Consider the following 24357-nt stretch of genomic DNA (forward strand, 5'->3'; position numbering starts at 1 on the left):
TCTTCAAGACGGCAGGCAGCGACCGTTTCCGACAGCTTATGAAGGCGCCGGTCATCTGTGGGCACAAGAATTTACTTTAGTTCTTATTATATTTATCTTTTTAGCTAATTTCATCCATTAATGTAGTTGCTGTTGTAATCATTCAAATTAGATTTTATGCGATTTCTGCGGACATAAACATACACATTTTAGTTTTCTGCAATTGCGAGTGACTCTATTTGTAGTCAAAATAAGATGTACACATTTAATGTTACGTGTACAATGTTCTTATGTTGTAAAATCAAGCAATTCAACTGATTAAGAAAGGATTTCAAAATTGTAAAGTTATTTTTCCTCTTTTATTTTACAATAGTTATTTTATTAATTATTCCTCTTTGCATTATAGTAATTTTATTTACTAATCAAGGTGGTGTTCCATTCTTTTATATCCATAAACACAATGAATTTTTAAAGGTTAAATGATACTTTTAATCTATTATGTGTGAGTTTTTTTTTTTCATTTTAGTATATTTAATTTTAAAAGTTTTATTTTAATCTTTTATGTTTTTAAAATATATATATTGTTTTGATTCTTTCTTTAAATTTTCTGTTTATTTCTGTTTAAAATGTTAGTGTTATGTTATTATTTAAATTTTAAAATAATTAATTAAAATAATAGTGACTAACAATGGTTATTATTTTTTATTTTATTTTAAAAATTATTAAAAAAAATTTATCTCCCCTAGCCTATATTCGGAACTCTAACTTTTGCGTGTAGGTTAATAACAGAGAGGGGGGTGGGATTTCCTTCTTCTTCTTTTTTTCTGAAGGGACAATATATCCTCAAACAACAACATATTTTCTAATCATGCATCCTATATTTATTAAATATATAGTAATCACCTTCACAGTCATTTTTAACATGATTATTTTGTTTTTCTCTATTTCTTATTAAATTGTAGAGAAGAAAATAAATTGCTGCAAATCCAGGCAGAACAAGACCGAAAACTATAAACCAAAATCGCTAAAAATATCGAAACAGAAAACATGCCATATTCTCATATTTATAAGTAGCCTATTGAAGGAGCCTTACCTTCTCAATTGTTCCCAATAGAGACTTGGTTCTGAAATGAGTGAGATCCCTTGCCCTGAGGTGAGCCCTCAGAAGAAGCGACCGCCGTTCCACCACGGCAGTGCCGCTACCGTCTTCCGCCGTCCTCTTTGTTTTCTTCTTCTTTGGGGCATTGTTAGAATCACCCACTTCAGCAAACTTCCTCAGAAGTTCATCGGAACTTTTCTTGGTCACATGCTGAACCCCTGTGGTGGCAATATCCATTGCTACAAGCTAAATGAAATGAGAATTAGAATGGTAATGTAATGTAATAATGTTAAATGTAGCATATATAATATATATAGTGTTATGTTGTTTTAATATGATTGTGAACTTTTTAGACTTTGGTGGATTGTATTATGAGGTGTGAATTGTTGTTGAAGTTGAAATTGGACCGTTGCTGGAGGGAACGAAATGATTGTGATTTGTGGGGTGAATAATGAGGGAGGGAAGAAAATAGAGCCGTTGGGAGTGAGTTAATTGGGCTTAATTAGCTTAGGTGTTTTATTACAATAATGATGACGATTTGTGCTTAATCGGTTGGGCTTGTGCATCGTGCAGAGCATGTGATTTGCTGAGAGCAACAATACAAAAATCTCAACTTGGTTTGGCTCCTTCATTGTTTCTTTCTGACATGCCTTTTCCAACTGTTTCACTGTTTGCAACGTACAAATTCGTTTGATCTTTAATCAACCTACTACTGCTGCTACTACTACGTAATTGTAGTATAGATTAGAGTTACGTTTCTCAACTTGATTTAGTCTATACTAGTTGGTAAGGATTGGGTTGGTTGAGTATGCATGTTTGAAAAAATATTTGTGTAAAAATAATTAATTTAAAAGTGAATAATAGATTATATGAGAAAAAAATCATTTATAACATAATAAAATAGTATAAAAAAATACATTGAAAAATATTGAGATTAATTTAGAATCAATTTGAAATATCTTCATCGGTCTAATTACTTTTAATTTATGCTTAATAAAATTCTCAAGCCTTTTAGTTAATATGAAGGTAACATCTCATAAAAATTATATTCAAAACTTTTTAATTGTAAGGAAAAAGTAGTCACTAAATACACAGTTATATTAATGGACGTTAATGGCTACTACATCCTTAGCATGGGTTTTGTTTAATGGAAGTAATTGTGAATAAAAACTGAAAAGAAAGTTAAAATAACCTAAAAATAATATTTCAAATCACCTAAATTGAAATGAAACCAATAAAAGTTAGTTATTCATTCAATTGAAAGAACAATTTAGAGTTAATTAATATTCTATAATCAATCAAGGAATTCAAAGTAATACCTGATAGTAGTGACAACACATAGTTATTAATTTGGTCAACAATTTCAATGGTTGATGTTAGGATAACTCTTGATTGTAAGAACTGTCCATTCTTATATTGATCCTTCAAATAAGGACATGTGCTTTGAACAATATCAATGATGGAATCATCGAAATTAGTAATAAAAATCTCTTCTGGAATATCAATGGAAGTTGATTGTGATATTTGACTATTTCCAATGTTTAGTATTCATTATGCAAACTAATTAAGTTCAGATGCAATGCAGAGTTGTCCAAGTTGTTGAACAAACACATATTTTTTATTAGAGTTAACACTTTACAATGATCCCATAGGTATGATGTATTAATGGTTGCATGGACAATACCAATATTGGATTAGTAGACAACTTGCTCGCATATACACATCTGAAACAAGATTGATATTTCAACCTAAAGGCTGCAGTATAACCAATTAGCAATGCATCTAGCTGTTCCGGATATATATTGGGATGATCTTCTCCAGCCTAAAAACACAGTGACACACTATAAGTAAATTTGTTTCAAATATAAGTAAATTTTAAAAATAAATGACCACTATATAAATGAGCATGTAATTACTTGAATCATTAAATCCCTTAGTTCTTGAGCTGATTGGCTGAAGATTTCAGTAAATTCACAATCCCAAAAAATGATATTTGGAGTGTCTTGTCCATAAAGTACCTAAATATTCAATTTGTACCTATTAGCACAATAGATATAATGAAATTATAAAAAGGTTAAGCCAAAAACATTACGAAAAAATAATGGTACAACCTTGCAATAGATCTTTTCATGGTATGCTCCACAGTGGCATTTGAATGGTCCATCAACATCATTTTTTTTGTTGCATTGCCTACATCCCTGATAATACCAACCTTCCTTCACAACAATAATCTTTCCCGTACGTTGTCCCAATAGTGACACAAGTAATGTCCTTGTTGAAGAGCTTTAACAAAAACCATAAATGAACACAAGAAAAAGCCACAAAATTTCAAATTGCTTTAGACAACAGTTAAAGTAAACCTCTTTAAACTTTTTAATCTCAGAAATACTCTTGATCGACACATTAAATAGAAATTTGTCTTGTTCTGTATATTGGGAGCTTCCTGAAAATTGGCTAAAAGGTTGGCTCTCAGAGAATTCAGTTGAACTCATTTTACCATGAAAAAAGTTTTGAAAATTAGATTATACAAAATATTTTTAGTTATATAGAGACCTAATTGAAATGAATATAAGTTTACCCTTGGAACTTAGTTTTGAAGTCTTCAATTCCAGGTACAACTTCATTGATCAGCAGCTTGGAAGAATACCAAGAATTTGATATCGATAAAGGATAAGTGTCTGTCATAACAATAAATGACAGAATCAGGCATTATCCAAGTATATGATATACCATAGTAATAAGAAAATAGGTAGTGTATGATTGGGTACCTGAAGTTTTCTTGATCTTTGCATTTGTCAATAAAATAATCATTGATTCGCCACTTGTCCTTTGATTATCATAATATTAAGCAAACTCTACAACATGGTCTGACCTAAGAGTACAGGAAACAACCTTGCCACTATATTGTACTTGTAAATACAATAATTGGAATGTAAACATTTGTCATGTTAACAAAATATAAAATTAATGAAGTTTGATTTAATATAAAAAATGACCTCAAATCTTTGAGATTAAACACAACTTTCTTTTTCTCAGCTTGTAGTGCCCACTGAGTAATTTGGTCTACACCACCTATTACATCTATTTATAAAAGTACATGATGTTATTTGATGGGTTATTTGTAAAATGAAAACAACTGAAAATGCAAAGTTATTAAAAAATTACCTACTAACACATCACTCTGATAATTTTCACTAAGTATCTACGAGAAACTCTTAAATCGATACACATTAACAGGGATATCTGCAAGAGGTTGCTCTATTACAATTGTTGCTCCTGTGAAATGTAGTTTGAATGGATGGTCGTTACTTTTGTATTATCTATTGTTAGAAACAACCTTGAAATTATACATGATATAAGTAGTTCCCTGTTTCAACTTTGCCTCCCATGACAACAGCTCATCTTTTCTTCCCACAACCTCAATTTTGTCACCTTATATAATAAAGAGAACAAAAAAAGAAAGAAATATTCATTACATTAACAATTCTGCCATCTTACAACAAATAAATTATGCATGATATAAATACCTTTCCATCCATAATTATCATTTCAAAATGCCTTGGGTTATCCTAGTGTTGCACAAACCAAAGATCGGTTACTCATATAGCTAGCTTCAATGTTTCCCTTTTCCCATCTATTTCTTTGATTAGATCAAACTTGTGTGCCATAGCCTTTAATTAGATCCATGAATAACAAAGAAAGAGCATCCCAATTTAGAATTTGAGATGTTAAAGACAGAGAAATTGAAAACATAGTCAATATATACCAAATAAAAAAAAAACAAAAACCTTATAGAGTACAAATTTCAATTTGACAATAGCAACCATAGCCAGTACCAACATTGAATAAATCTTAGCAAATAATAGTTCACAGGCACTATTGTATTAATCTTTAAGCTTAGCATATATTCTTTGAGAAGTTAACAGAAACACAAATTCAGAATAAAAAACTCAACGCCAAACTTGTGGAGTAAACAGAAAAACCTTGTGGAGTACCAATTTCAATTTAGCATTAATAAAAAAACTCAACGACAAACTTGGTCAAAGAAAGAGAAATAAAAAATAAAGTATTCATCAAATTGAATTGGCCTCTGCATTCAAATTGTCTCAATCTCAATCACAATTTTTCATAAAAGTTAAACATCTAGTGATAAAGAAATATATCTTGAAGGGTTGAAGCTAAGTAAAGATAAGTGAAATCAGTTGTATCTTGCTATAGAGTTTTTTAGGGGTGGCTGCTCCCCTATCCACTACTAACTATTATGCTTAACTAGCAAGTGACACTGAAAAATATAAATAACAATACAGGTGTGGACTATATATTTATACTATTATACAATATTGTATTTCTTAAATTGAAAAGCAAATGAATAAGCTAAAAAGTAATATAAGATAAAAAAATGAATCATCGGTACGTATAAATTAAATTTGATGATGATGCAAAAGAAAAGTAGATATTATATACCAAAAGGAAAATAACAAAGTCATATTATTAAAGACATAGTGTGTCGCAAAAGTTTGAGAACAAAATAAGTGTGCAATTTACAAAAATTTACAAATGTTATTTCGACATTGTTGTAAATTTATAAACATGGTCAAATCAAAACATAGATGACATTGGGATCAGGAGTAGAAGAGGTGGAAGAGGTGTCGTACGAAGCTCGGAGTAGAAGAGCAATAACATGAGAATGGAGGAAGCGAGTGTGATGACACCGCCATAGAGCGAGTGGTTGAAGAAATCCCCATTGATTTTAGGGTACACGTCGAGATTGTAGAGCTTGCTCATTATGCTGTCCATGATAATTGTGTGGATCCAAAATCAAAGATCTAATAATAAGAAAAGGAAGAAATTAGGAAATCTAACTTTTATTAACGATTCTTGTGAGTGTTTTGAAATCGGAAACACCATGTTCAATTGAGATTCTTTCGAAATTGGAACTATAATGAGGTGTTTCAAATTGAATTCAATTTTTTTCCTGGAACGGCGATACTACAATTCTGTAATCTTCTTTTCTCTTTTTTAACTCCATGTCCATGTGTTTTTAGTGAATAACAAATAAAATATTTCAATTATTTTTATTATTATAAAAAATAAAAGAAAATATTTTTTGTTAGTTGTCAATGTAAGGTCTGTGTGTTGTGTATCTTTTTAGATTTGAGATCTTTTCATCACTTCACTATTTTCTCTACTTTTATCAACTGAATGAGACATTGTTGCTATATATAAAGTACCAAAAGAGAAGCATTGAACAAACTTAAACAAACAGTTTTGGTTAGTTAGATTTATTAGCTACCAATTATAGAACTCAAAATATCTCGTTGAATTAGATTAGTTGACTAACTAATTACATTATTTAAGATTAGTTATTTTATTTTATGTTTTATGTTTTATGTTTTATATAAATGAAGATAGCATTAATATAAGAAACATGAAAGCAATAAGCTAAGGAGAAAAACCAATTTTAAAACGGAGCTTATAAGGCCCCTGTGAAGCAAAATCTGTTAAATTAGAATTAAGATAAACAAAATCACACGTAGAAACAACAATACCCCCATATCTAATTAAATTTAAGCATATAACTATAACAATGATTCTATATTTAAAAGAAAGTTTCACAGTAGAAAATTTCCAGCTATGCTCCTTTGTTCTAACATAACAATCACAATCACTACCTTGTTCAAGTGCACTGTAAAAATCTCAGATGTGTAATGAAGCTTTTTAATTACACATTCATCTTTATTATCTTAACATTCACCTTCAAAAATGAAACTTTAATTAAAGATTGAAAGAAAGAAAATATATATATACCAATACATATGGCAACACATATAAGTATCTTCTTAGTTTTGAATGAATTTCACAGCAGAAATTTTCAACATGTTCGCTTGTTCTCTCATAATTCTTTCAAAAATCCTAAGATGATAGAAGAACAATAATTTTAAAAAAAAAAAACTATGCAGGAAAAAGGAAACTTGAATAAACAAAACTTATTACCTCATCCATTTTTGTAATTGAGAAAAAAGAAGATTGAGGAAAAGTGAAAGAGAGAGAGAGAGAGACGTGGGTGCATTTTAGAAAAAAAGGAAGGGAAGGTAATTAGGGTTTTTAAGTAAAGGAGAAGAGACAGAGAAGACATATATTTATTTTCCCTCCTCAAAACATTACCTAGGCATGCCATAAATGATGTGTCCCATTGACCAAAAGAGAGGAAAAAAAGAAAGATAATCGGGTTATTTCTTCAAACGGGATCAGAGTCGAAATCAAAAATAGGGTATGAAATGAGATCCCGCACCACACTCGGAACCACAAAAAGAGAGAAAGAGAAATAGATAGAGAGAGATGGAGAAGACATGAGAAGGAGAAGGAGAACATAAGCAAAAGTAAGGTTAGTGCATAGAAGAGAGAAGATCAGATTTTGAAATTCAAAAAGAGAGGAATGATTGAAGACCAATTTACCCCCCAAAATGGACAAGTGTCAAAAAATTAGAAAGGTGATTTCAGTAATTTCAATCGCTTAGATAATTTATATATAGAGATATTAGAAGATATTAGATTTGACAAGACGAGTTGAAAAACTTAACCCCAAGTGAAAGTTGAAGGTCATCAACTAAAATTTTTAAAGCTAAATTGTTAAATTAAAAGTGTTCAATAGAAATAGTTGGGAAATGTAAAATGACTGTTGGAAATAATCTAAGTCCCACATCAGCTAAAAGTAATCCCACATTAGAATATATAAGTGAGGGGCAACCCTCATCCCTTGAGCTAGCTTTTGGGGTTGAGTTAGGCTTCTCACACTATAATTCTAAGATAGTATCAGAGTCAGTTTTGATCGTAGGACCACGCTTCCACTAGCCCTCGCTTTGGGGTGACAAACACCCACCAGGGATTGACCTTTGGGGTAGTTTATAGGTGTTGGATCACTCGAGAATCTATAATGGAGTTAAATAGATTCTTTCAAAATATTTATTAATTCTTTTTTTAATCAGATTAAAATAACCTCTTTCACTTAATCAAAATTTTCTCAAAAAATAATATAAAAAAAGATCATTACAAACCAAAAAACTTTTATGATTAGAACATGTGTAAAAACAAAGTTTTATGATCCTTTGAGATCAATTTGAATACCAAGATGAATTTAAGACTAAAAGTTAAGAGAATAAGAAAATTACACAAGAATTTTTATTGATTGAGTGTCATCTGAACCTATATCTAGTTGTTCTAAGTCCTCTTAAAACTTTCAATATATAGAAAAATAAGTACAAATATTATGCACACATAATTCTCTTATAAAACTGAAAACTTTCTCTTGAAACCTATAAAAGAAAGACTCATAATTGAAACTCTATCAAATTTATTTATTTTGAGAAGCAGACCCTATCTGATTTGCTTGTTAAATAAGCACTTTTAAAAAAAATACATATTTTAAAATTACTTATTTTAAGTTTAAACAAAGTGACCCTTAATCATAGTATTTTACACCAAGAATAATAGAGCTGAATGTTTTTTTATAAGCAAACAAGAAGATATATTAATAGAGCATGGTAAGTGCACAAAGAGGTTTATGATTTAAATGTTTATTTTTATCAATAAATATTAGTTGTTAATTTTTAATTTTTTATTAGTAGGAGAAATCAATCCCGTAACTTTTTATCCCTCCCTTATATCCATTTACCACTAAATCAATCTTATAATTCTAAGTTCTGAATCGCTCCATCTAAATCTCAAACTAAATATTCATCAAAGTATACACAATATAATCCAGAAACGGCTCTTCCTATTGTAAACAAAGTGGAGAATTAATCAAACTGGACACTGAAAAGATGCTCCTATAATTTATTTTCTAATAGAGGGTATTTTAGGACTTTCCAAGTCTACTAAACAAGGAAGACGTGTAAAGTTTTGTTATGTAACTAAAAGTGTTACATAACGGCTAGGGGATGTAGCTCAAATGGTAGAGCGCTCGCTTTGCATGCGAGAGGTACGGGGTTCGATCCCCCGCATCTCCATTTTACTTTAAATTGCATATCTGATTTTGTATTTTTAGCATTTTATTATTGTTTGAATAAGTATATGTGTTTTTAGCATTTTATTATACTCAGGCTAAAGATTTAATTCTTTAAGGAAGAGACTAAAGATTTAAAAAATAAGGGTTTAAATATTTTTTATCCCTAATAAATATTTAATTTCTGTATTTATTTTTTATTATTTTTATTATTATTATTATTTTATTGAGTCCTAATAAAATAATAATTTTATTTTTAATCTTTGACCCTTTTGTAGTTATTGATAAATTAATGAATTTTATATTTATTTTTTAAATAGATTTTTTCATTTTGTTAATTTATCACAGAACTAACACAAAATTTATTAATTTATCAACGATTAAAATAAAATATCAAGAACTAAAAATAAAAATTTTATTTTATTATAAATTCAATGTATAACAAAAATTTATTAAAAAATAAAAAATTAAGTATTTATTAGAAATAAAAACATAATTAAGGAAAAAGTATATCCATAATATTTTTTATTTAGTTGATGTAAAACTCTCTACGCTAATAGTGTATATAAATTAAGAGTTTGATAGTCATATAATATAATTGTAATTTTTTTACAATACTAAGCTTAAGCATTAAATATTAATATAACCTAAGTTTATACTCAGAATTCAAAATAAATCAATTTAGAAATAATTTTTAAAAATTATCGTTACAAAATGTAATAAATTTTAATTACATAAAACTTTAGGAATAAATAACGGTATAAAAACTTTTATAAAATTAATATATTTCAATTGAATTATAAAACAAAACGATGCATTAAAAAAAACGAGTAGGGTGTGTATGAAACAGTTCTGTTTCACTAAATTGGTTCAGTTTAAGATTTTATAAATTAGAAACAATATATTTTGATGATGAACTTGGGTTATATTTTGGCTTATCTCAATTCAATATGATCTTTTTATATTCTTTTTAAAATATAATTTTTTTTATAAATTGTATATTGATATAATACTTTTAATGTAATAGATAATATTTCTATACATGATATTATATTTACTAGGGGAAATAAGCATTTTGTGTCCAAAATGTTTTTTCATTTTTTTAAAAAACAAAGATAATAGAAATTAGTAAGTGGATTGTCAAGGTAATAGTTATTATAGGGATAAAATAGTAATCATAAATGCTAAAACACTCAATTGTGTATATATATATATATATATATATATATATATATATATATATATATATATATATATATATATATATCGTGATTTTATTTCTTCCATTTTTTAATTGAGACATTCTGTCTTTCATTTTTAAAAAATTCAATTTTAGTCCTTCTTTTCAATTTAAGACTTGCCTATATCCTTTTTAAATTCTTTTTTTAAATAAATTAACTTCATTACCAATTAAATAATTTTAAAAAAAAAATTGTCACATGGATAATAAATAAACACATGTTAGTGAAAGTTTACCAAGTACAAGGATGAATGTTTGAAATTGGTTACAAGGGCTAAATTTGTGAATTTATTTAAAGTGAGAAATAAAATATCTCAATTAAAAAAGAAAGACTAAAATTACAAATTTTTAAAAAGTGAGAGATAAAATGTCTCAATTAAAAAAAATAAGGAAACTAAAATCTCATATTTAAGAAAATAGGGGATAAAAATTACATTTTAACCTAAATATTAATATATATATATATATATATATATATATATATATATATATATATATATATATATATTTTAATGTAACCTATACATTTTTTATTTTGTAATTTAATTATACATTATATTAAGATTGACATATAATTTTAAGAAACAAGATTAACTTAATCTTGTCCAATATATCAAGTATTAATTACGTTCAGTTTGAGTTCAACTAAATGATTCTAGTTAAATTTTGAATTTAACAAGGACACAAGTAAGCTCATCTTAATTCGTCTTCATAGACCCTAAAATATAGAGGAAGCATAAAAATATGATTTTCAAAAAGGAGTTTTAACAATCCATTCATTTTCCCTGAATGTATCTTAGTTTTTTTTTGAGAGGATGACAAATATTCTTCAACAGAATTATATTTAATGTAATTGAATATTTACGACTTTGAATTTGAAATCATTGATTAATTATAAACCAATTTTATACTAATTGATGACAAATATTCTTACCATTATTATGTATCTTATTTTAATAACTTTTATTAAGAATATTAGTTGAGAATTTTTTATATAAAAAGTGAATCACTTATTGTTATTAATTTTTTCTTATTATAATCTCAATAAAAGCATTTATTTATTTATATATTTTTAACAAATATTTTCAAAATTCTCATTAGTCGTAGCAAGAAAAATTGTAAACGACTTAAAATTATAAATAAAAACGGTAAAGAAAGTTGTAAATGACAAAAAGGGTAAAAGAAATCTATAACGACTGAAAGCATTAAAGGAAAACTATAAACAATTGAAAAATGGTAAAGACAAAGATGTAAATAAAGGATAAATTAAAAAAATAAAGGCTTAAATATGTTTTTCATATCTGGAAAATAAGTCATTTTTAATTTATTGCCTAAAATTCACTTTTGCTCATCTACTTATTTGACTTTTTTTTTATGTTTTATTGTAGTACCTACCGTTAGTCTCATTTTGTTAAGTGATAATGTTACAGAAAGAGTGCTACATCATCAAACATAATCACTAACACATTAATACCACATTATTTTTATTATTGAAATTATTTTTAAAAAAATATTCTCCTTCTTCTCCTTCTTCGACTGAAAAACAATGATGTTTAAAATTAAATGTCACCAACTCCAACCATAACCACTGTGCACCAACCTTTGTTGCAACCTAGTCACCACACCGCTATAATCTTTGAACCACCTTAGTCTCCGACCCCCACCCACATCAAGCTTGTCAAGCTTCAACTTTATCTCACCACGACAACATTTTATCTCACAAGATCACACTTGTCAAGCTTCAACTTTTGTTTTCAATTTCAGATGTGATGATGATTCTTATTTTCGATTTCAGATCTAAAGATGATGGTTCTTGTTGTTTTCAATTTTAGATCTAAAGATGATTCTTCTTGTTATTTTCGATTTCACATGTGAAGATGGTTCTTGTTGCTTTTATTACTCACTCTTTGTTTTCGATGGTGGATTGTTGTGGGTGAGTAAGGCATGGGTGGTTGCCATTTGCCATGTGTGACTCATGAGTTATAGGCAAAGAGATGGAAACCAATGCATGGTGGCCTTGCTTGATGGTCGGAGGGGGGAGTGTCGTTGCTGTCACGACAGTGAGGAAGAAGGAAGTAGTGAAGAATGGTCGTAAATCACACTGTTAGATGAGAGAGGAAGAGGTGGGTCTTAGGATACGAGTAGAGGAAGATTAGGGATGATGATGGTGGCGCATGATTGTTTTTCGTTGGAGGAGGGGAAGAAGGAAAATTGAAATTTTAAATAATTTAAATAATAAAAAAATATGTGGAACTCATGTGTTAGTGATTAGGCTTGATGATGTGGCACTCTGTCTATCACGCCATCACTTAACAAAATGGGAGTAACGGTAGGTACTACAGTGAAACATAAAAAAATGTCAGGAACGTAGATGAATAAAAGTGAATTGTAGGTAGTAAATTAAAAATGATCTATTTTTCAAGTATGATGAACACATTTAAGCCAAAGATAAATGACTGAAAAAGAGTAATTTGATTGATTTGATCATGATCCTCTTTTACATCTGAGTTTGTCCTATTTGTAAAGTTTTCTAAGCAAGTGTTAGATGTTTACAGGACATGGGACGACGGGCAATGTCACTAAATATTCGTTGAGGTGGACTAATATGGGTACACATATTTCCAGACAAATCGGTTACAGTAAGACCTACTGAAACATGTATGGGTTCAGGAAAAGATTCTCCCAAATATTGGGTAGCTGTCATTATACCAAGGAAAATACTTTATGAAATAGGTGGGGTACCATAAATATAGCAAGAAAGGCTATTTCAATATCATCATCCAAAATGCCTATATGAGCTCAATTCATTATTTAAGGGTAATAAATTAGAACCAAAGGAAAGAGGTTTTTAAGATGAAAACAAAAAAAATGCAAATGTAGGTTCCTTGTTTTGAACACAAAATATTTTTACTTCAATTTTTTGACTGAAAGTTAGTTGTTTCCTAATAACTATCCATGCTCCTAGATTTTTGGAGATCATGGATTATATGATTTTAACTTCCTAAGCTACTTACTTCTATTGAAAGTGTGGCTCCACATTTCCTAGAGCTATTGCAACCAAAACATTGTTATTTTTCATCAACAACTCTTATTTTTTAGGAATCATGGATCTATATACATTTGACCTTGGAAAAATTTCTTGCAACTATCTTCCACATTCAAATACTCCTTTAGACTTGGTCTTCCACAAAATAGGACTGATTCAACTTTTTTGTGTTAGCCGACAAAAATTAGTCGTCTGATGTCCACCGACAGAAATTAGCCGGTTAGCCGTCAGCTAACTGAAATAGTTGTTAATTGTCATAAATGATTCTTTTAGTTGTTAGCCATTAGAAATAACTATTTTAGTCTCCAATCATCTTTAGCACTAGGACAAGTTAGAATCTGTTGATCCACATTAGTTGATGGTTGTCTATTGAATTAGCTGTTAGTCAACAATAAACGACTAGCTTCAATAGTAAACATTTTTTGTGTTAACGTGTATTATTAATATTTTCCGGTGCATTTTGTTGGGTAATCAACACTCCCTTAAAAAAATTACCCACACTCACAAAAGATCGTGAGAACACTACAAAGATTACAAGATTGTAACTCACCCTAAATTATGTATCATTCTACTATCTAGAGTACCTCACTCAATAGTTACAAGAAGTGATAATACTCTCACACAAATACATTTTTCTTTCAACAAAGTGACTTTGTTTCTCAATCTCTTTTCTCACACACTTTCTCTTCAGATGTATCTTCTCCATTAATTATCTTCTTTATTTATAGTGAAATTTGCCATCAACTATAATAAATAAGTTCTATTGGAAGTTGAAACAAAAACAACTTTCAATGCATCCATTCAAATAGGCTTCATCTAGTAAAATACAATCTTCCACTTTGAATTTAAACCATCTAAATCTTAGTGGTAAAAATTCAATTCCCATTATGCATTAAATGCAGATTATATTTTGACTTGAAATTCTACACATTTTAATCATATAATTTTAGATGATCAAACTGAATAATAAAAATTTAACACATTGGCCTATGGTAAAGGACCTAGTGGGAGAATAAAGGGTCTCCAAAGGAAGAATTGTTTCCTTCCTCGAATTTGTATGAAATTATGTTTATTGACAAAAGCAAGGACAAAATTTCACCTTCAACACTTATATAAGCAACCATTGCTTAACAACATTATATCATAATTAACATATTTTTCAAGTATTATAACACACACAAAATTATGTTAAGCATTAACTTTAGCAATCTTAGCATTGAAGTAATTTTTTTTGTAGATTGTTTAAATTTGGGTCAATTTGCTTAAAGTTAAAAAAGTAATTTAACCCAAAGGATTGACATAGTGGTGTATGGTCTCGTTGCGCTCACATGAGTGAGAACGATTTATTTAGTAAGAGAACCCATGTTTGATTCTCATTGTGTATTAAATTTTCTTCGACCAACGAGAATCAAACTTTGAGCGAGATTAGTCTATGACCTAGTGGGTTGGAGGATATATGTAGTCTCTGACTCAAGACAAAAAAAAAGTAATTTTAAAATTAGTGATTTTTAGAATTTTTTTTAGTAAGCATATAGAATTTGCTTATTAAAATAAGCAAAAAAAAAATTAAGTAGAAGAAGTTTAGACAAACACATTAAAAATATAGAAAAACTGCTTATTTTTATTAAAATAAGTGTTTTTTTCAACAAATACATTTGGTAAATGTTATTTTTGATCCATTATGTTTTGTGTTGTTTTACTTTGGTACATTAAATTTTAAAAGTTTTATTTTGGTCCTTTATGTTTTTGAAGTTTTCACTTTGATCCTTTATGTTTTTGAAGTTTTCACTTTGATCCTTTATGTTTTTGAAAGTTTCATTTTGATTTTTTCTTCTGGTTTACATTAGCAAACGTTCATGTTCTATTAATTTTTAAATTCTTAAATAATTTTAAATAGTGGCGGCTAAAAACTGAAAGAAGACCCAAAATTACCATTGTGACATCAAATTTGATGCTTCTCATCACTTTCAACACCCAAATTTTTTATCTATGTTGGTAGTGAGTTGCGATGTGACTATGGGGTGGTGGGATGATGTTGTTTGATGAATTGAGGTTGCAAATTTGAGTTGTTTGTTGATGATGATTGTAGTGTTGCAGATATTAGTAGATTTTATTGGATGGTGGTTATAGTGATCTATTGTGGTGGTTATGGAGTTTGTGGAAGATGACAAAGGTTAAAAAAATAGGTGATTGAATGCATTTTAAAGATAATGATAATTTTTAGCTATAACTATTTTTAGTTAATTATTTTAAAATTTAAAGAATACTAATATTTGCTAATGCAAATAAGAAAAAAAAAATGAAATAAAAAACATAAATGATTAAACAAAAATAACAAAAATATAAAAAGACAAAAGTATCATTTAGCCAATAAATTTAAACAAACTATTCCTCTACATGATGTAAGATTCACAAAATTAAGATAAAAAACTCATTTATCCAATATGGATTGCATTATATTTCCCTTTGTTATTAATTATGATTATTTTTATCAATTTATTTATCCTTTTTTTATAAGATCTTATAATTTCTAGATATATTAATTATTTTTTTCTATATATTCTTACTTAATTATTTTTTCTTCAAACATCAATAAAAAACAATTAAGCGAATAGAAAGATACAAATAATAATTTTAGAATAATAACAATTGAAATAAACTTATAATTTGTTACTAAATTAGTTATTTTTTTATTGAATTAATTATTTTTATTAAAAGACATGAAATAATTAAAATAATCTTATAATTTGAACGGCAGATGTTCCGAGTCATCATTAACATGCTTTTATTAAATAAACAAATACATTAATCTATGCGACGATCGTCGACCAGACACCAAAACCAGAAACCAACGTGGCGTTTGGTCGGGATTAGGACAAAGGAAGGTAAAGTCGAAAACTTTCCAGTAAAAAACCGGTGCGATTCGCCCATTCCATTCGTGTTGCTTATCAGTATTTTACTATTGTTTTTTCAACTCACGATTCTTGAGTGATGACAAATTGAAGAAGCACTACCATTAGTCTTAAACTCTTAATTAAAGAGACACACCATTCATTCATTCATTCACTCATTTCATTTCAAACAATGTCAATGGCTGCTTCAGCTTCTTCCCATGCTTGTGTTTCCCCAATCGCCACATGCATCCCTTCTTCCTCTTCCAAATTCTCTTCTTCTTCTTCTTCTTCTTCTTCTTATTGTTCTTGGCTGACACTTTCTTCGCCCCAAAGAGTTGGCTCAAATAAGAGATGGGGATGCAGAGCCATGGTTCAGCAAGCCGTTCAGGGTGCTCCTGCTGCGTATGCCAAAGAAATGGAACGACTTTCCGCCAAAGAATCGCTTCTTCTCGCTGTGAGCCTCTTTCTGTTGATTCTATTTCCCATTTGCGTTTTCTGGGACCTACCCATTTGTTTTGGCCCTTTGTTTTGCGTTTTTGTTGGTAAATAATCGAGCTTGCTACTGTTTTGGATAATGGGTGTGGCTCTGTCTGGACCCCACGCTACCCCCTTTTCATGTTTGTTAGTTTTCTTGTTCTTTATTCTGTGGTTACGAGGTTTTAAATTGCGGTTGCGGTTCTGTTGTGATTCTTAATATGGCAGAGAAATGCTTTGTAGATACCCGGAAACCATGATGTTGTGGCTATAATTGAGGTTGCAGACAGTGTTTTTTAAGACATTGGAGGAATAATTAGTGTGTATTGGGATTAGGGGGCCTAGGTTTGTTGAAAATTTTCGTTCATGTCATTTTGATTCCAAAACCAATGCTTTTCTGGTTTATATTTGTTTCATGATTTACTTATGCTAAGCGAATTTCTGGTTTATATTTGTTTCACAATTACTTATGCTAAGAGAAAGAAAAAAAATATGTTGCTGTGCTATGTGGAGTAGTGGAAAACTAGAAGATAGTGTTTGTTTTTTATTTCTTATTTTCCTGGCTTGATGCTTGATGTTTGTGACCAAAGAGGCCTTATTTTTTCTACCAACGGAAAGCCCCAATTAGTATTCTTTTTGTATTATATGCATAAATATAAATTTTCTTTTGGATATTTTAAAAAATATACGTTACAATCCTTTGTGTATTTTGGTGTTTCTAATCATCCATTCATTTTTTATGAATCCCTTATTTATGTTATTTATGTTAATATATGTATGCTAATTCATACAAATACAAATGATATTGAAAATTTAAAAATGGTTGGTCTTTTACGCCGCTTCAAGACAGGATGTATCAGTGAATAGCATATGCCAATGAACCTAGTTACCTGCTACTGCTAGAGAGAAAGTTGCAAACAAATAATGAAACAAACAATGACAGGATTTACTTAAATACAAAAAAAGAGTAATTTGCTAATGTTGTTTTTGCAAATCATCAAGCTTAGACTAGAATATACTTACTCTGGAGACATCCTGTCAGTTTAAAGATGCAGGGGGTTTCGAGGCCTTGGTCTCTGGGAAGACTACTGAATGGCAAAAGATTGATGTGAATGAAAGGATAACTGGTCTTGAGCGGCTCAATCCAACACCTCGCCCCACAACGTGAGTTACTGAGAGTGCCCTTGTCTATGCTTCTGTATAAGATGTTCATGCAATTTTATGCTACAGGTCACCCTTCTTGGAGGGGCGATGGAACTTTGAGTGGTTTGGTTCTGGAAGTCCAGGCTTGTTTGCTGCTAGGTTTATATTTGAGTGAGTTTTCTCTTTGAACATTTGCTTTTATCTTGTCAATTATTGTGCCTCCTCTTGGGACTTTAGATTGACCCCTTTTAATTATAAAGAATATAAAGTTTTTTATATTTGCAATTAAATTTGGGTTGATCTCATTGGTGAGTAACAATGCTCTTATGTACTTTATATCTGTGCAGAATCTTTCCTTCAACTTTGGCTAATTTGTCAAAAATGGATTTTGTTATTAAGGATGGAAATGCGAAGATTACTGCGAACATGAGATTATTAAACTCGGTATACCTCTGAGTTTGCCATTTTTTTATGCATGCACAAATCTTATGTAGCATTCATGAAGCATTGCAAATTTCATTACTAATTTTCTATGTTTAATGCTTTTCACCCTTTCCAATTGTTGTGAACCAACTATCTAGAAAAGCTTAAGTTGGTAGGTGAAGCCACATAAGTGGTTTTATATTACATACCTAACATGCTCCCTCACATAAGAGGCCTTTGGGCCTGAAACGTGAACAATGTATAGGCTCACATACCTTCCGACTCTTCACTAGAGGAATGTCGACAGCAAGGATAAAATTCTAGACCACTTGGTAATATACCATGTTATGAAGCAACTATCCTAAAAGCTTAAGTTGTTAGGTGAAGATTTTTGAACTAAAACTCAAATTTTTCTTTAACATAGCATGGTTGTCTAATTATGTATTTGGATCATAGCAATCATGCGTTTTCACCTCTTGATGCTTGTGGATGAACAATATCTAGTTAATATATATCGCTTCTATCAATACCATATAGTGCTGCTGCTGAGCAGCCATAATGCTACTGAAAATTATAGATACAAGATACATAATTTATACTATACCCATAGAAATGCTTAAAAATAAAATATAAAATTATCCAAAATTACAGATATATCCATAATTAATACCAAAAATCTCATAGTCTAACACCCAATCACCATTAATTTAAGCTATAATTGACAATGTGAGAAATGAAGACTGAGGAGATAGGAATGAAGTTAAAGGGAAACATAGGAAGATGATGGAATTTATAATAAAAAAACTGAAGGCTGCAATAGAAAAATTAGTGGAATGTGATGAACCATGAAATGTGAAAAACAAAGTTCATCTGAGAAAAAAAAGATATCTTGGATATGTTATAGTTAAGTTGCACAAGTTATGAAACACCCTGTTATCTACACTGTTTTTTGAACTTCAAAATAGAGTTGGAGGTGAGATTTGCCAGAAAACGAATGGCCTTGGTCAGGAAAGGAGTGAGTTGGGCAAAATGCAGCGAGTTTGGCTGAAATATGAGTCATCTGTCAAGGTTTGGCTGGGAAATGGAGGGGCTGAGGTGTGAACAGGGAATAGCTGCATGATTTGAGTGCTATTCCACTGCCATTTTGGATTCTATCTGCACAATGCAAAACGCTATGCTATGAGTTTCTTGTAGCAACCACTGCCAGCATCCATAGCACTTTGCGACAGCACTATAGCGCTACTATTGCTAGCATCCATAGCACTGAACATAATAATGGTACTTATGTGATTGAATTTTGAAATACTACTATGGGGTCTTGTGTAATTAATGTTTGTAAGACCAGGAAGGAAACAATACATCTCCCTGAAAGCCAAAGTAATGTCTCTCTAAAAACACTTTAAGCATTTACTCCAATTTAGTGAAAATAACTTGGTTGAAGATCATTGGCTTATATATCTCTAAATCACTACCTCTTTGTAATGTTTTCTATCATTTCTCTGATGACATAGATGTAAGCCTAGCAGCAATTGATCTACTCACTCCTATATTATAAATTGGAATACACAACTTAGAGAGTGATATTTTACTCTCTCAATTAGACATTTTCAATATCTTCTCTTCTCTTCTCTCCTTTGACTATGCATTTCTCACACTGCCCCATAACTAGTAAAAAAATAATTCTCTCAACCATCTTAAACTACCATCCTTTTGGCTTTATATGTATATTTGATCTCTTCTTAACCATCTATCTCTTTCAATCTACTCTCTTTTCTCTCTATCTCTAAATTGAATTTAAATAGTTTTGTAAAAGAAATTGTTAATAGTTAAAAACAACCTTATATCACAAGTTAAGTTGTTCATTATAAATCCAAATTATTATAATTTATGTATTCAAACATATTCATTATAAATATTAAAAATTATTTATTATATGCTACAATACTACATATATATGAAAAAAAATTATTTCTTATGATTTTTCTTTATTTAAAAGAATTTATCATATTCAATGTAGGTTAAAATACTAGTTGGGAAAAAATGATAGCCATACAAGTGGATTTGATATAGTTTACCCTAGTCTCTACTTGAGCGAGTGGGGCATGCACTAAATGTCCTTAATAATTTAAAGGATAAATTTGTTTGTTTATGGGAAGTGGGAAAATAGTAAAGCACCAGAAAAAAAAAGAGGAATTGGGAGAAACAATCTTGGTTACACTAGCTACACAATCTTACTTTCTCTTAATATATTTTCTTTATAAATAAACTTTCACTTATAACCTCAATTTTAGATTAATTGAAACAATTAAACATTGAAAAGTAGTTGGGACTTTTTTCTGGATAATTTTAGAAAAGGATGGAAAATTACCTTGATTTTACATAATAATGGACGTGCCAATAGAAGAGTAAACTGCTTTCTTTGTTCTGTCTATTTAATAGAATGCCCTTTTCTGTTTACCATATTCCACTTTTAATCCAGAAACTTGTATTATTGTCCTTTCTCTTTTGGACATACTTGAAAGAGTGTCGCCTTGTGTTAAGTAGTAGTAAGTAAGTTAGTTTGAGGAATCCATTTATTTTTTAAATTTCAAGTTTAGTAGGTATTTTTCTTAAAAGCTATGATAATACCTAGTACCTACACAACATATTATTGTACACCTTATATGGCATATTTTAAATTGTCTTCTTTGCAGATTGTGTTTGTGTCATTATTACTCCCTCCCTTAGTGTTATTGACTATTAACTTTTTGATCAAATGTAGATAGAAAACAAAGTCATTCTCTCAACCAAATTATCTGTGGAGGGGCCACTTAGAATGAAAGAAGAGTATGTTGAAGGGGTTTTCGTGACACCAACAATTATTGAAGAGAGAGTACCAGAACAGCTTAAAGGGGCACTTGGGCAGGCAGCTAATGCTTTACAACAACTTCCTGCCCCTATACGCGATCCTGTTGCTAGTGGGCTGAAAGTTCCTCTAAGTAAGCTACTGCTAATTTTCTATACTCCACGTCTCAACAAGTCCTCTGACTGAAGTATTATAGTAGAAATGCACAATCTTTTGAATTTTGGTTTCATTTCACTTTGCACTGCCAGTATAATATGCTGAAAAGTGAAAACCTGAAATCTATAGAAGCAATAGGTTGGGAAATACCTTATCTCTATGAAAAGCAATATGTTAAAAGATACACGCTGCTTGTTTCCAAAAGAGAAAAAAAAGGTACTTGTGGCTTGGATTGAAATTGATAGAGATATCTGAGAACAAGTGTGAGATGTCTTATGTTGGTACTTGGTAGATGTTCACTGTTACATTATCTAATAATTTATTAATTTTACTCATAAAATATATGTGCACAAACATAGGATATGCAAGAAATTATGTATTTGACTTATGGTTACAATATGTGTATATAAGTGTACAATCAATTTACACTTCTATTCAAATGTCATTGTGAAAACCACTCTAAATTTTCTTATGTACGAAGGTGGAAGCTTTCAGAGACTCTTCATGATTTCTTATCTCGATGAGGAGATACTTGTAAGTTTAACATACTCTCATTTTCTGGAATAAGTTTTAGATAAAACTGATGCATGTATGCCCTTGTGGATGACAATTCTCACAGAGCTAATGTGAAATCTCAAATTTTGATGCATACACTAAGAAACACATATAAGAGTAATACTACTACTGATATAAGTACAATATGGGGATATGGGGAAGTTTTGGAATTAGAAGTTCCAAATATACATTGTCAAAGTTGTTATATATGTATGTGTATAAAGTCTTCTGCAACTTCAAGTTTTTCTGATTGGAATTGTAGATATATTTTACTTGCACTGCCAAATTGGAGCATAGTAACACATTCACGTGGTAGAGAATAAAATGTGTTTTAAACCTTTGATCATACTGGGTTGTGAGTTATGACCTTTGTTTGCAGCATGTCTCATGCTTTTAGGTGAAAAGTAACACATACTAATTTTCCAGAAAAAGGGAAGAAAGTAGTACTTATTTAGTCATGCTAAATTGTTTAATGCCTCTTGAGGAGCTTCTGGCATCTTGTGAACATCTTCAATATCTGGCAGGGTTGCTTTTCCTCACTGACATTTTGCATGATTAAAGCTGAGAGCCAAATGAGGCTCAGGGTGTATTCAGTCTTGAAGGGAAGGCCTGAATAATGATAATATGTTAATTATATTATATTATCAAATGATATGCTAGTTGCATTAATTTTTTTTGGTGCTTTTTATACGTACTTCACTTGCTAAAATTGTTTTAGACATAGATAATTCTTATCATCAGCATCCTCTTAATTTTTATAGATTGATGAAAGTTTCTAAATTATAGTGATAGGAACTAATGTAAATTGCTTGTTACTTTCAAGTTGCTCTTCTAGTGTGTCTGTGTCTGTGATAGGGAATTGGGTATTATGGGGTGTCCTAACTCCCACATCAAGTAGTATGAGATGCATGGTATTTTAATGGCCTGATTCTCCTCCCTTTACAACTTGCTTTTAGCAAGTATTTGGGTGCTTTTCAATTGGTATCAGAATTGGTTGACGGTGTTTTGGAAATGGCTACTTACAACAAAGTTCACTTAAAAGGTTGAGTGAAGCGTCTAGAATGTAGTTGATAGGATGTCGGCTCTCAAGGGGTGGTTCTATGATTAGGATTCAACTGCTGTTCTCTACTTTTCTTTTTTAGTTTTTATATTAGTTGTTGGTGCAGCGGTAAAGTTGTGCCTTGGTGACTTGTTGGTCATGGGTTCGAATCCGGAAACAGCCTCTTTGCATATGCAAGGGTAAGACTGCGTACATTATCCCTCCCCCATACCTTCGCATAGCGAAGAGCCTCTGGGCAATGGGGTACGAAGTTTTTTTATATTAGTTGTTCCTTGTGAGGTCAATTAAAGGGTAGCCATATATATTAAGGGGGTCTAACTCAGTTGGTTGAGTAAGGTGTAGAGTGTTGTAAACTTTTTGGTACCGCAATCAATTCCTACGAATAAAAAAAGGGTATTCATATACAATACTATTTTTATCTACAAATAATTGAATCAAAACATTGTTATATCCGAATATTTATTCTGGTTTTGATGCACAGATAATAAGGAACACGGCCGGGATTCCTGAAGTTTTAACGAGGTTGGATGCAGCACCGTCTATCTTGGGAGATTCAAGTCCAGAGTATGAGAGCTAGGAAATGGGAAGTGAAATTTTGTCCCAGCTTAATCATGTTGATGAATCAAATTCTTGTTCCTCTCAGCAGCCATGGACAGCTTCTGTTTCTTTCTCACTGAAAACTCCTTTTGGTTTTTCTACAGAGGGTAGAATGTGAATATGGGTTGAAGCCTGACAAAAATTCTTACAAAACCTTGTATTTCATTCTTAGTTTCACAACAAAGTGGTTCTTTGATGTAGAAATTGCATAATGCTACTCATGCAACCACCAATAGTGAAATAAAATGCAAAATATATCTCTGCCTGTGATCCATATAGATATTCCATAGAAATTCTCTGGCCTTTATTTTTGTTGTCTTATTTTTAATTTATTTCTGGCTGAAACAACCAGTTGGGTCAGTGCATGTGATTCTAGAAAAAAATAAATAAATTTTATACTAACATCTATTTTGTTTGTCTTCTCTTCATATGCTATCCAACCCATGATATGTCGTATGAAATGCAAATCCAAGAGGAACCAAAACAAACACAAACAAAGTCGGTGCATTGATATATATATATATATATATATATATATATAAAGGAAATATTGATGGTGCTAATCACTTTTTGGTCTTTATTTTTGCAAGATGATTATGCCCTTAATAAATAAAAACAACTACACAATTTTTTTTTAAAAAAATCTTCTATTTTTTCTCCACTTATTTTTGGGAAACCTTTTTTCTAAATTTTACACACACTCTCACTAATGGTGGACTCTTTACACAAAGTCTTAAGTTATATTATTCTTTTTTATTTTCATCTTATTTGTTTGTATTGGTTGTTTATGCTATTTTTCTGTAATAGGATTCTAGAATATTTAAAAGGTGCTGAAATTCTTGAC

General features: G+C 30.2%; 2 protein-coding genes and 1 non-coding gene across 4 annotated transcripts in view; 2 read left to right on the forward strand and 1 right to left on the reverse strand.

The window, feature by feature from the left end:
• The window catches only part of LOC100779304 (uncharacterized), a 2940-nt gene extending 1452 nt beyond the window's left edge, over positions 1-1488 (reverse strand). Inside the window, exon 1 of the mRNA XM_003533870.5 lies at positions 1073-1488. Coding sequence (XP_003533918.1) covers positions 1073-1315 — 243 coding nt within the window. The 5' untranslated portion in view covers positions 1316-1488. The remainder of the gene's footprint in view (positions 1-1072) is intronic.
• Positions 1489-9011: 7523 nt separating this feature from the next.
• Positions 9012-9084, forward strand: TRNAA-UGC (transfer RNA alanine (anticodon UGC)). The gene has a single exon. It is a non-coding gene; the product is annotated as a tRNA-Ala (tRNA).
• A 7103-nt stretch (positions 9085-16187) lies between these two features.
• On the forward strand, positions 16188-23800 carry LOC100779837 (probable plastid-lipid-associated protein 13, chloroplastic-like). 2 transcript variants are annotated; one of them, NM_001255190.1, is given in 7 exon segments: positions 16332-16714; positions 17777-17898; positions 17965-18048; positions 18225-18321; positions 21062-21278; positions 21783-21835; positions 23398-23800. In NM_001255190.1, coding segments are annotated over 7 exon segments (933 nt in total). In that variant the 5' UTR covers positions 16332-16450; the 3' UTR covers positions 23494-23800.
• The last annotated feature ends 557 nt before the right edge of the window (positions 23801-24357 follow it).

This window comes from Glycine max, chromosome 9 (genome assembly GCF_000004515.6).
Source record: "Glycine max cultivar Williams 82 chromosome 9, Glycine_max_v4.0, whole genome shotgun sequence".
Classification (NCBI taxonomy): Eukaryota; Viridiplantae; Streptophyta; class Magnoliopsida; order Fabales; family Fabaceae; genus Glycine; species Glycine max.

Coding starts and splice junctions, on each gene's coding strand:
- LOC100779837 (XM_006586600.4), top strand. CDS start 16,451: ATGTCAATGGCTGCTTCAGCTTCTTCCCATGCTTGTGTTTCCCCAATC. Junction 17,899..17,964: donor CCAACACCTCGCCCCACAAC/GTGAGTTACTGA, acceptor TTTATGCTACAG/GTCACCCTTCTTGGAGGGGC. Junction 18,049..18,224: donor GCTGCTAGGTTTATATTTGA/GTGAGTTTTCTC, acceptor ATATCTGTGCAG/AATCTTTCCTTCAACTTTGG.